The following is a 14540-nucleotide window of genomic DNA, read 5'->3' as shown; positions in this document are numbered from 1 at the left end:
GTGATTTTATTCAAGGAAGACAGACTGGATTTCTGCTGTTGCTGTGTAAGGGGACTTACACTTATGATTGTACCTTTGGGACCATTGTGCAACAGATGTATCTTATTCATGGTTGCATGAGTGGAGTTCCACAAGTGGAAGTGTAGCTGTACATTCTTGAATGGTGCATAGCTATTAATCCCTGACTTCAATATACCACTTTATTCCCTGGGATTGCAGAAATATCCACTATGCATTCTCCGTTTCACAGTGGGACAATAAGCAGGCACATTAGCAAATACATATTTGGTCTCATAAGAAGATTGAGCAGAAGGGAGGTGTAATGTAATTAGTGTGTAACTATGTGAGTTTGGGCTTGCACTACCAAGCATGATGTAGGATCGTTGCCAATATACTGACTAATTGAACTGGAAAGTTTAAAGGATTGAATTGGTAAATGCTTCACAGCAGCTGAATTTCTGATCAGAACTGGAGAAGGGCCCACGTATGTACTAACAGCTTTTCCTTATAACTGGGAACCTTATCGCATCGACAAAAAATCTGACTGCTCCCCAATGGGATACAGTCGCCTTTCGGGTTGCTACTGGGAATTATCACATGTAATTTGCCGCCACTGTCACCAGATAGCTGCATCCCAACTGCATCCTGGGTCCCAGCCGCGCTTTGGAGGCCATTTTTTCAAACCGGGAAGCAATCCAAAAGGCAACTCTATCCAGTTGGGAAGCAGTCGGGTTTTTTGTTGGTGCAATAAGGTCCTGGGTTTCTACCCCAAAGTAGAAAACTTCAGTAAGTACCATGAAAACTAAAGATGTTCATTCTTAGTTGAAAGAGACTGAAATTTTTAATTCTGGAAAAATACTGACAGAGTATGAACTTGCCAAAATTTAAGCTCATTTCTTGTGACTGTAGTTATGTTTGGATCTGAGGAAGTAGACACAAGTTTATGAAAGCTCATGCTACCAACTTCTGTCTTTCAGTTAGTCTCAAAGGTGCTGCCAGATCCTTTTACTTACTGATTTAATCTATGTCTTTGTATATTAGGGAATATTCTATTTCTATAAATCTTTTAATATGTTGGCTGGTAAATTTCCAGTGCACATAATCCACAGTTCCTAGCTCTCCATTCAGAAGCAACATTTCCCCTATCTCTTATACAGTCATTTTTTTTCTTGCATTTATTTTATATACGGGGTGATGGATACTGAGATGCAAAGGTTGCCCAACTGGTGGCTGTACAGATCCAAAATAGTACAGCAAAGAGCATCAACTTACTTGCCAGGATGACAGGGAGATGCTCTTCTGCCATGGCTGGGACTTGTTTGGTGAACAGCATCATGACTACCCTATCAGGTTATTTCTGTATTTTTGAAGGCACAATCTCTTGTTATGTGTTAGTTACAGCTGAAAACATGGTGGTATCTCATGCATTCATAACTATTCTCCATGGAAGAAGCTGGAAATTTTTGTCTGATGCGGAATGGCTGTATTCAGTTCAAGGGTTCAGAAGCAAAGTGCTGTTGTGCATGATAATGTACATGTGTGTGCGCATTCAGTTGCACATTTAGCTGCACATTCAAGTACAATGCATTACGTTGCATAACATTGCCTTTCTACACAATGATTGCATAGCACAATTAATCTGTAACTGCATGTACAGATTTACATTAAGCAGTATTTCACCCATAGTATTTTAATCTAAACAATGAGTGGGCATTTGTGGCCCTCCAGATGTTTTTTGGAGTGTTCCCATAATACCTCATCACTGGCTGTGCTAGTTAAGCCTGGGAGCTCTAAGCCAAGACCATCTGGAAAACATCATCCCATCCATGATCTAGATTAAAAAAACAAGTAGGCCAAGGTTCACTAAAGCTTACAGTAATGCATTCATGACTGATCTGTATTCATGATCTCTTCATATTCTCTAGTTTAGGGGGTATGTAGGGACCATGAAAGCCCTCCAATCCTCACTTTAGCAGGCATCAACCAGGCAAATGACACAGTTCTGCCTCCTTGTCAATCAGGAAGCAGCTGATATTCTCACCCTGCTTGCACAAGCTATCTCCAGTGAGACAGGGGATTACCACAGGGACCTTTTGCATTGGAGATTACCCATAGAAGAGGGTGGGAACATCAGTCAACTGCTTCCTAGTTGACAGGGAAACAGACCGCTATCACTAACATAAGCTGCTGCCCAGTAAGTGGAGATCAGGTTGGGAGACACTTCATAGCTACATCACTAAAGTTTCTATGTAGCTAAGTTGGTGATACAGATTTGCAGCCATAGTCATTAATTTATCCAGACCAGATAGATCAGACCGAAAAGCTTCATCTAGTTATAGTGTATGGACCCAAATATTTTCCATGTATCTGTTCCTGTTTATTTTTCAGGACCTGAAGGCCCACCTGGGATAAGTAAAGAAGGGCGTCCTGGAGACCGTGGTGAACCCGGTAAAGATGGAGAACGTGGCAGTCCTGGAATTCCTGGACGAACTGGACCACCTGGAATTTGTGATCCATCTTTATGCTTTAGTGTAATTGTAGGACGAGATCCATTTAGAAAGGGACCAAATTATTAAGCTGGAATGTGTTAGTGACAGACTAGGCTTGGTGCTTGCCTTATATGATCTTTCAAGTCTCAGGAAGATGGCTGGCAATCACTCCTTTCCCCAGAAACTAAATTACCTCCGGTATGTAAAATGTAATATGGTAAAATATTCCATATTTAGTGTGAGACTCTAAAAATGTGGGGCATTTGGTCTAATTAAATCTCTGGGCCCCGATCCAGTTAAACTTGGTTATCGCTATCCTTTGAAGGAGAAAATAATAATAATAAAACCTTCTTAGCTCATTAACTTAAATTCCCACTCATTTCAGCCATGACTCACTTTATCTGGATTGGGACTCTGATATCATAGGAGTGTATTTTAACATATGACGTTTGCCCAGTGAGACTTGCTTTTTTAAAAGTCCATTAATAATGTTTTTATTGACTGTCAGATGCTGGATTGGGCCTCCAGTGGTTGGTGATCAGGTATAAATCACTGTGAACTATTTTGCATTAACCCCATATATACAGCTTCTTGTCATTTTAATGGAACATGGCAAGTTATTTCAGATGTTTGTGAATATCATCAGTCCCTATATGTTTCATGTTTTATCACCTACAGTATTCTTCTGTGAAATTCATGAACCAAGTTGTCATCACTTTTTTTGTTGGCTATTTTAATATCAGTTTTTTTAATGCAATTTTTATGACCCATGTTGTCCTCAAAGAATTTGTGCAAATATCCAATGATCCATTTTCATCTACAACTGAAGAAATCTCTGGAGGCTCCTTAAAACAATTTTACAAAATGCATTTAATGAAAATCTGGAAAAAAATTATCAAGTAAAACAACAACAAAACAGCAAAAGCTTTGCACAAAAAGCTTAACCATATTTAATTTTTCAGCCCAACTCTAGAGCTTGATGTTGTCATGTTTGCTATGCTCCATAGGACTGCAGTTGTCAAACAAAAGTTTACAAGATATACTTTTATGCTCACTATGTAACTATAGTGTTTTGTTATGCTGCTTCATTGTACGTTTTAAGCAAGGCATTTCTGTGTTTATATTGTGAAATGAGATGCGACCACGAAGCACTGCTGCCATTCTGATCAACTCAGTTGTACAATTTCCATCAGCATTTGAATCCTTTTTAAAGTATTAATGCAAAGAGTCTGTTATTGCACTTATTCAAAGCTTTATAACTGGCCTTTTGTTGTTGGTTTTTCTCTTGTCATTTGTAATATGCTTGACATTCAAGGTAAAATAAATTTTTACAGAAATTGGGGTAATAAAAGTCGTTTTTATTAATTTGTTTGTATGTTTTTTTCACTTGTTGAGCTGCATTTCTGTCCAAGGCATCATTTGCAACTATCATTTCCCCAATGGATTATGTGTTCGGTCATCTCTGAATTTAGTCCAACAAATGCATGTATGTGTTTCTCATTGTCTTCTCTGTAGGACCATGTTCTGAACCAACACACAGATTTCCCTTTATGTCTGCAAAGGTTGGGGTATACATTATGTGCATACATTGCTCCATTAGCCAAAGAAAAAGGGGTGTGGTAGATAAACTACACATAGCTTAAGACAAAAGTAGCTGGGAGCAGGACAGAAGTAGATGGATGATGGGAAATTGAAAGCAGAGAAAATGTGTTCCCAGATAGTCTGGAAGGCACTGGGAACCTGAATTTTCATACATGGATTCAAAGAGATAAGTTTTTGCTTCTAATGTCTAGACTGTTATTACAAGTAGGCTATTGTAAAAAGGACTAGAAATTCAGTTTGGATGGCTGACAAAAAGAAAATGTGTGCTGCCAATCTGATGAATAGTTCAGATGAGTTTCTGGCTGTTCCTACTTGTTACGTTTTGTGATTTTATTTTCTATTTTTCTCTATCAACTGAATAAAATAAAATGAATTTTTTTTAGGAAATATATGCCATTATCTCTAGTCAGGTTTGGTCCTGTGTTAACATGCCTATATGTGCAGTGTTGACATTTAAGTCTTAAATATTAGGATGCTGGATTCCCTTAACGTTAATTGAGGTTGCATCCATACTAGAAATATAATTTTAACCTGTAACCTGTTCTTAGTTGGTTTATCTCTCCAGCTCTTCTTTTAATGTGTTGGCTGGAGACCATGCATCATCATCTTTCCCTCTTCATTTGGACTTCCACAAGGTTCAGTCCTTAATCTCTTGTTTTCTTTTTATACTGTATCCCTGAGTAATCTTACATTGTCACATGGCCTTCCATATCATCTTTATGTCAATGATAATCAGTTATATTTTTAACCTTAGAATTTTCTGCTCATGCTGAGTGCATCACACCATATCAGCTATCTCAGGATGGGTGCTTGATCATATGCAGAAACCTAATATGATGTTACGGGAGGGGTTTCTGAAGACATTTTCCCAATATATGTTTTCTATTACCCATAATAATATTCCTCTCCATCTTACAAGAATTCACAGGGAGTAACTTGTATAGCTCCCTAATAATAAATCTGAACTATCTCAAATACAACCTTAATGAAGTTGAGTTAAAATGCAATGCCTAAGCATTTTTCTAATTTGAAGGATTCCTGCAAGTGATAAAGTCAGAAATCAGGTATCATCTGAAAGACAATTTCAAGAAAATAATAAATCCAGTGATTATGGACTTTGAAAAATGAAAACCAACAATATTGTCAACAATTGTTGTTGTGTGTGTTTCTGACTTATAGCAACCCTAAGGCAAAACTATCACGGGTTTTTTTCTTGGCAACATTTGTTCAGAGGAAACTTGCCATTGCCTCCCCCTGAGGCTATGACAGCACTTATAGCTTGAGGGGAAGCTATAAAGCAATACATATTACTACTATGGATACTTTGTCTTACTTCACATGTTATATCCAGCAGGTGGCAGCAAAGCAAAACCCTTTGGCACTAATTTTACCCAATGAATGTAATATACATTAATTTATACAATTTTTAACTTAGGTTAGTTAGAAGAGTGCTCATGAGGACAGTCTTATCAACAAGTTCCAAACCAAATTCCAGATCTATTTAGGATTGCAATCCTAAACATAGGTTTGCAGTCTTAGTTAGATTTGGAAAATTCTTTGGAACTACAGTTGGCCCTCTATTTTTGCGGGGGATCCATTCCGGACCACACACACACCCCCCCACACACAATTGAAGCTCACACTTATTCAAGCCCCATAGGCTTGAATGGAGCGTGCTTGCATGTGCGTGGCAAGAGTCACACGCCAGGTGCACACGCCACTGCAAATAGTGGAGATCACCCCTCCGTATATATTCAAGAACGCGGATCTGAGATCCATGCATTAGGAGGGGAGACTGTAGTGTGAAGGAATAGCAATTGTTCATTATGGGGGTTTTTAAATGTGTTTAGGATTGTATGTGAGAGCTGTATTAAAGTTTCTATGTTTTAAGGCCTGGATAAGCAAAGATAACAGTTAAGGCTGACCTGGAGGTTATCCCAGGTCCATGATCCTTTCTACTCTCAGTTACATACTGTTTGTAGATATGTATGTATTGTGAGCTGCCTTGGGTCCCTTTTTTGGAGAAAGGCAGTATAAAAATGAAATAAATAAATAACATGCATTTTCGCCTCCCTTTTTAGCCAGGAAGCCTCCAAGCCAGGTGATTTATTAAAGATCAATGATAAACATGAACTTTCCTTCCTATACAAAAGAGAAGAGAGGAGAGGAAGAATAAGGGAATAATAATAATAATAATAATAATAATAATAAATAATACCAGAAATGTTGTAAACACTTCAGGAAAGGAGCCTAGAAGTTACAGTCTCTCACCTGAACCAGAAGGTGTGCTTGGCTTTCCATCTGCCCTTACTCTATATCCTGATGGAATGGTTGTTGCATGCTATTTGACAATCAAGGAATTGGTGACATAGAGCGAAGAGGGTGGTTTAGAGTCCCATATTTTTCTCTCCTACGCTCAGATAGAATGTCAGTAACTTTGCTTCTATATGCACTGTCATTTGGTTTTCAGGTCCTGGTTGTTGGTAAAGACAGTTAAACCTTCATTCACAGTATTGGGAACAACTTACTAGGGTCCGAAACTTCCTGTCACTTTACCCTGGCATAAATGCTCTTGCACAAATATTTCCTCTTTCTCAGAGATTGTGCAAGGCTGGTATCCTATTCAGGACTGCAGAAGCCCTGTGATGCCCACATAAACCATTGCACAAAAAAGAAGTTCTCACTTCATGGGGAAAAGGTCCCATTGAAACAAATGGACTTTTATTCCTGAGGAGTCATTAGATTGGATGTTATATGTATATAATGTTATATACTGTATATGGAGCAGCTGTAGGAAGCACACATGTAAACAGCTAAAACACATTGAAATTGATGGCATATATCCCCAGATTGATGCACAGTAAACAGGCTGCAGTCTCCACTTGTGTGTGGGAAGGGTGTGTGTGCCAGTTTCCATCTGACTCAAGCTAAAACAATATGTTTACTTCAAAAGGTAAGAGAAGAAGGGGTAGAAGAAATCTGAAATAGTGCCTGTTCAGGGATCTGAAAGTGAGATTCTTCAAACATCTCTCTTGCTATATCTATTTGGCATGTCTTGCTGGAGCTGAAAATAGAACTATTGTCAAGACAAATGGTGCACCATACAATTTATGAATGGACAGCTCTCAGAGCATTAAAGCCTTGATTCAATGCAGAATTAGCCTCCTGCTCCAAACTCATCTGTTTCAAGTGCATCCGAAATGTGACTGAAGTGGGCAGGCTGACAAAACAATTGGATTTTTAAACTGCATAACAAATAGTCTTCTTGTTTGCCTCTGTTCTACAAAAATGCAGTTTTATTTATATATGCTTTTCTTTGAAAACTCAGTAAGGTCCAAAACACACTGCAGAAATAATCCAATTCAAGACCGCTTTAACTGCCCTGACTCAGTGCTAGGGAATCCTGGAAATTGTAGTTTATTGTGACACCAGAGCTCTCTGACAGAGAAGGCTAAATGTCTCAGAAAACTACAGTTCCCAGAATTCCCTAGCATTGAGCCAGGGCAGTTAAAGCGGTCTCAAACGGGATTATTTCTACAGTGGGTTTTGGACCAAAGACTACTTTACCAAATGATGCACTTAGGTGCACTTCTAAATGAAATTTTAGGCTCAAACTAAATTGGAGATCATCCACTTTGTTTCAAAAGTTGAGGGGGTGAGCTGGATCAGGACCAAGACATGGAATGTGGGGGTAATCTTTAGTGTCTATGATGCAGTCCCAACCTAAGGGCTCCCCACACGTGTTATTTGCAATGGGATGGAGGTAGGATAAGCACTGATTTAAAGAAGAAGAAAACAACCAGAAATTAAAAGATTTTTGTTTTTTCTGCCAGTATGGAATACTTCAGCTACTGGAGTATATTTTGAACTGCTGACATTTTGGAATCAAATAATGTTTTTCAAATGCTTCTATAACCCAGAAAACAAAGGCCCTTCTTGATTTTCAAAGCAATGGAAGATGTCCTACTGCAAAATAAGCCTATTTGGCATAACATCAGATGGAGCAAAGTGGGGAGACAAATTGAACTGTCATCCATGGCATGGCACCTGGAATGTTGAAAGCATGTCTGATACCAGAAGTGTCCAACTTGGGAGATGAAGGCAGCATTGTCCCCCTCAGAGGGCTTTGAGGACTACATCCCTGCAAATTTAGATTTGTTTTTCCTATCTCAACTGCCTCCCTACACCCCCTGAGTGGTTGGGCCGGGCAATTTGTCACATTTTTGGCCCTCTAATGGCCATTTCAGGCATTCCAAGTGACCCAAAAGTCAACTAAAAAAATTCAGCCCTACTTCTTCATGCAACACAGCTCCAACCTCCCCCTCTCCCCATGTTCATAGCACTCAAATGCAATGAGGTGACCAGGGCCTCCCCATAATATAAAATAAATATGACATTTCCTGGTGCCTCTTTTTGGATCTGGAAGTTTTCCGATTCAAGAAAATGGTTGCCAGTGCGCTCCGGGAAGTGGGGATGCACCCAGGCTGTATTTCTGATAACATCAGGATGCCACCCAAATTAAGCTTTAAACCAGAGAGAGGTAAATCGTTTTAGTAAGCCATGGGATAAGCTCCTATGTGTGTGAGTATTCTGTAGAGGATTGGAGTTCAGCAATTTGTAACTAGAGAAGGTTAGAAAAGACAGAAATTCTTGTTTAAGTTAGAGACAATAAGAAAATAGGAAAACACCTTTACAAGTGAATAGACTCAATGAAGAAAGTTGCAGCCGTGAGTCAGAAGCTGACTTGGTGGCAATTAACAAGAATAACTCAGCTATCCATGTAAATCCATGGATGTTGGCATTTTAGGTTAGCTGTAGACCTACAGCCAAAAAAAAGTGTTAGCAGGAGAAGTAGAAAGCTGAGTATTGTTACCTAAATTGCAGAGGGTCTGAGGAGGGCACCCACAAATTATATTCAATGGGGAAATTGATTTAGGTCAATAGGAAGCAATGTCGCCTGGACATGGAAACAGGGCACCCGGCTGCACCCATGTGGTCAGGTATCATGTCAGTCACAGCAATGGGAGCAGAGGTAAGGTAAGGAGCATGCACTGGTCCCAGGTCAGCATGAAGATAGGTGTGTGAACAGCCACCCACCCATCCCCATGTGATTCTCACATCTGCAATGCAGCATAACTCCAAGGTTTCAGCAATCTGTTTCTAAACAATGAAGCCTGCCCACAGCATGCTAATAAACTCACTACATGACATCCAAAACAATTTTTTTTAATTTGCAGTTCCCCCACTTTCACAGGGGTCCTGCGTCCCTAATCTCAGTGAATGTGGAGGCTTCACTGTATATACAAATCAGCTCTTCAACAAACCAATTCAAACCACAACAAAGGAACAATATAGTCCTGTATTCTCGATCAGCTACTTTTCCTACAGCCAGTGCAAACCTGGAAACTCCATGACAAACCCTGACATTTTATATGCCTCCCCCATTCTCCTTATCTTGCTATGCCATTACTGGTGCTGAGAAGCACCTGTTGCTGCATCTGACCTGAAAATATGTGGGTGCAGCCAGATGCCTTGTTTCTGCATCAGATGCAGTGACAGGGGGATTCTTAGTAGATTTGTAGTAGGAGTGATAGCGCTGATAGCAGGTCCCACGTCAGCATTAGAATAGGTGTCTAAACATCTGCCTGTCTCCACGTCATCCCAGTGACCAACCCGGGTGAGCATTGGGACTAGAATAACACAACCTCATCCTATGATATCTTGGCTTGTTTGCTCAGCCTCTGAATTACTGATAGCTAATATAGAATATAAGCCATATTAAAGAGTGTTATGCTGTTATCTCTATACATTTCAGTGAATACTTGCAACATCTGGATAGTAACTATATGAGTTGTTCAACTGACACATTTTGTATGCAGTGAATTAATGACAAATGGGCCAGTAAGTACAAATATTGATCCTCCATTGCATAGTATTTACTGTTTTTCCCCCCTGGCAGTGGTAATATATGTAGTAATGTAAGACTTTCCCACGGTCATTTAAAAAAACAAAAGCCATTAGAAGAACATTAAAGGAACAGAATGCATAAGACAAGTTTCCCCATAAGGTAGTGGATAATTCCAAGTCTCCGGGGACAGTGTTATTGGACAGGAAGCCATGACAATTCTGTAACAGACACTCATTTTTGGCTGTTCTTTTATTAGTGTGTTTCTCTTTTTCTGCTTTCTAAACACAACGGCTGGCATCCTACACAGGAGATACAGACTTGTAACCTAGAATTATGGATCTGTAACTGCTCTGTATTCATCCATCCTCTGTATTCACAATCATGGTACTATTGTCACAATCATAAATCCTCTCCCTGACACACCCACATTCACAACCTACCTTAACAACCAGAATAGAGGTCTGTTCTGCTGGTGCTTGTGGAAGAGAAAGAGGATATTTTCAACTCTGTCCCACCAAAGTTGATGTGACAATCAGAAGCAGGACCACCGTTGCACCTGGCCATTGCACTAGAGATCTAGGGATGGTTGAAAATGTCATCTTGCTGTGCTTCGATGGCCACAGAAAAGACCTCTGTCTCATGATGTGGCTGCTGGCTGCTAAGATAGGTTTGTGGCATTGTTTCTAATGTAGAATTTTGGTGCACAATTATGTTGGTCGGAATTTGTTGTGGCAGTTATGAATGTGTAACCTAGAGTTACACACTCATGACTGTTCTGTATTCATGATCCCTACATAGCTAGTAGTTTAGGGTCTATGTAGGGACTGTGAATGTGCCTACTTACCAGACTGCAGCCTCTGTGATTGATAGGTGTCTGTTTCCATGTTAATCAGGAAGCAGTTGGCTGATGGTCCCACTCCACTTGTGCATGTGATCTCCAGCACAAGGGGGGAATTGCCTACTTCTGCATGTTGCACTGGATATTGCTCAAGGGAGGGGGTGGGAGCAACAGTCAGCTGCTTCCTGATAAGTAGGAACAGACCCCTGTCGATTGTACTAGCTGCTTCCTGGTAAGTGGGGATTGGTTGCATCTGGCTGGGAGTCATTGCATAGCATCATAGATATGGTGCTTATGCATATGCAATACCATAGAGGATTCCCACCTTAGTTAATTAGTTAATACATATCCCACCTTTCTCCTGAGCCCCAACATGGGATCCAAACCTATCCATAACAAAGTTTAAAAATAAAGCATAACTTTAAAAGACATTAGGAACATTTAAAAAGCAATTACACTATCCAGTTCAAACACCAATAATTTAAAACAGCATAAAATTGTTTAAACATCCCCATCTCAATCATCACAATCACCATCTCAACAAGTACTACTACAGTCATCATCAGCGCATTGTCTTCATCATTAAACCGCAAAGAATTTGTCTAGAATGCTTAAAACCATAATCTTCTTGATCTAATTTAGAAGCAAGACATCTTTTAAGAAGAAACTCCAAACAACAAAATGTTCTATTTACGTCCACCACTTCTGGACTCCAGAGGGAACATTCCAATGGCAGCCACAGCAAAAGTAATAAATCCCAAAAGCGCCTTGCTCTTTTTGCCATTCAAGTTAAACTGCATCAATCTGATGCCAATAAACTGTGAATCAATATTCAATTGTATTTATAACTTTGGACCAAATATGCATTTGTGATGCAAACAGGAGCTTATATGAGAAAACTGAAATTGGCATAATTCCATACTAATTTAAATGTGTGATTTTTTAAATTTACTTTATTTCACTGTAGTTGAGACACATTTTGCTCTAATTTCTGTATACACCTGTACCACATAAATAAGGAAAGTATAGATGGTTCTCTATATGAGAAATAAGGATTCTGTTACTCTCTATTTTGGACCCCAACTTCCACCAGCCCCAACCAGTACAGCCAGTACAGTTAAAGAGTGATGGGAAATGTAACCCAAACCATCTGGCAAATGTCAGGTTGCCTGTCCCTATTCTATAGCATGTGTATTATCCAAGTTTTGGCTCTTTTAAATTTCAATGGGACAAGTAAGCAAATGCTTCATGGCCCAATCTTATGCCAGTTCTACTGAGAAGTTTCATAGAGTTAAATGGGACTTACTCTCATCTAGGTATGAGTAATACTGCAGCCATTAATTAGTCTGTTGAAATCAATGGGACTTCAAATTGTTTAACTTTAGTTGGATAACATCCAGAGTTGCAAACATCCTTGTATGTCATGGAAAGCATTCAACTGTTTTGCTTGTTTGTAAGGTTTATTATCCTTATTATCCTAAATCACAAGGATTTCTTAGATGGCTACCAATAACATTAAAACCACAGTTTGATCAAAACAGATAAAAGTAATTAATAAACCAAGGAAAAGGCTCCCTGTTTACTGTTAATTGTTTTCCCGAAAAGCATAAGAGAGAAGTAATCCAAAGGCGAGGGGGGGGGGACTTCTGATGGCAAAGTGGTCAGACTGAACTGAATCTGTTCCTTGCTGCCTTCTCTCACCTGGAAAGGGGTACTGTCATATACTTGCATGTTCCGGGATGGATCCTGCTGTACCTATATACAAAACACAGAGACATATCTTATTTGAAACAAAATAGACCACAGCCTTTATTGGTTACAGCTGCACATAGATTTGTTGCACCTATGGGTACGGATTCAGGCATCGACTGATCTGCTTGCTGATCAGTGATGCACAAAACTCAGCACACTTGCAGGGTGACCAATGAGGTGAAAGAGGTAGGATTCCTTATGGATAGATGCCACTGTGCAATACCTCTGTCACCATGTGTGTGTGTGACAAAGATGGATGCCCCTCAAGCTGGGCATGACTTTATCTATTACACCCCCTAAACCCTGTAAGAAGATCCCCCCCTTTTGTTACTAATATGTATGTGGACCCTGAATACTTTCCTTCTAGATCTTGATCCCATGTCAAACCACCACAAGAACGTTGTGACAAAGAAGTATAAAATCATTGCAGATACATTAATACAAGCTTAATAGAATGCAACACATGAGAAGGAGGGAGGGTAAGATGGAGTTCTGAAGGCAACTGAGATTGGAGCATTGGAGGAGTTGTTTTATAAGCCATCTCCTGACCCAAATAAAACTTACATCTGGGTCAATCCAGTATCTACTCACTACTCAATGATCTCAATTTACTGGCTGGAGATTCCTGCTTTCCCTCAAAGCCCACACAAGCCACATGACCTTCTGGGAAGAAGAAAAGAACTCAGTGCTATTTTCCAGCACTTGGATGCTCCATCCTTCCCCAAACAGCAAACTCAACCTGTAGTAACTTCATGGTGTGCTCTTGCTTTCAATTAAACTTGGATTATGGGAACTTGTGATTCTTTATAGATAACTGACATTTATCCAGGGATGCTGGGATTGTATTCCAACAGCATCTGAAGGACTTAGACACCCTTCAAACAGACCAAGAAGTCCAATTCTCATCTGTTAGTAGAGTCGCAGTCATCAGCCTCTCCAAATGCATTCCTATGAGTTAGTCCACACAGTCTGTCCATCATGCTGACATAAAGGCTTTTTTCTTCTTTTATTTTCATCCCACTATTAAGTAACAGCTTGGAAAATTCAGCACAGTTTCATATAATCTGGACTGGTGCTCCATCAGAAAAAGATTCTGATCTTGTGTTTAATTCCTGGTGTTATTAACACTTTATATAACATCCCCTGCTAATAAGCACTATAAAATACTTCAGGCCACTTTGGAACCTGAGGTTTGGAAACCAAATGAGTACATAAATGTATTTTTAAAACTACTATTTTCTTGGCACTACTATGGTCTACTGTGTGGTCTTTGGCAGGATATCTCAAAACAATATATTTAATGGAAAGACAGAAACAAAACTTCAGTAAGATACAGCCCTAAACATGTTTGCTCAGAAACAGATCCTTCTGAATTCAATGGGGACTATGTTATGAGATAGTATTGTGTAGTGGTCTGAGTGTGGCCTACAACTCTGGAGACCATGGTTCGATTCCCAGCTTGGCCATGAAACCCACTATGTGACCCTGGGCAGGTCACATGCCCTCAACCTCAGGGGAAGGCAATGGCAAACCTCCTCTGAACAAATATTGTGAAGAAAACCCTTAGGGTAGCTATAAATTGGAAATGACTTGAAGGGAGACAGCAACAAGCCTTCAAGTCAGCTTCAATTTATGTTGATCAACTCAGATTTTTCATGGCAATACTAATTCAAATGAGATTTGCCACTGACTTGCCTTGGGGATTAGAGAGAGTAACCTTCCAACAGTCACCCAGTGGGTTTCTGTATCTGAGCAGGAATTCAGACCCTGGTCTCCCAGGAGCCTAGTCTAATACTCAAACCACTACAGTGCACTGGCTCTCCCTTAGTGACCTGCACAGTCCTAAATACATTGTACTTCATGTGTTTGATCCATAGGGATGCATGGGGTCATCCATTTCATAAACTAAAATGTTAGTTTCATGATGTTAAATGACTGAAAACCAGCTAGT

General features: G+C 39.7%; 1 protein-coding gene across 1 annotated transcript in view; it reads left to right on the top strand.

The window, feature by feature from the left end:
* Window positions 1-3824, top strand: part of COL21A1 (collagen type XXI alpha 1 chain) — a 113815-nt gene extending 109991 nt beyond the window's left edge. The window contains exon 30 of the mRNA XM_089531143.1: window positions 2389-3824. Coding sequence (XP_089387269.1) covers window positions 2389-2576 — 188 coding nt within the window. The 3' untranslated portion in view covers window positions 2577-3824. The remainder of the gene's footprint in view (window positions 1-2388) is intronic.
* Window positions 3825-14540: the final 10716 nt, after the last annotated feature.

Source organism: Sceloporus occidentalis, unplaced genomic scaffold (assembly GCF_023333645.1).
Source record: "Sceloporus occidentalis isolate IW3139 unplaced genomic scaffold, rSceOcc1.0.p SCAF_6, whole genome shotgun sequence".
NCBI lineage: Eukaryota > Metazoa > Chordata > Lepidosauria > Squamata > Phrynosomatidae > Sceloporus > Sceloporus occidentalis.
This window is presented reverse-complemented; position numbering and strand designations above follow the sequence as displayed.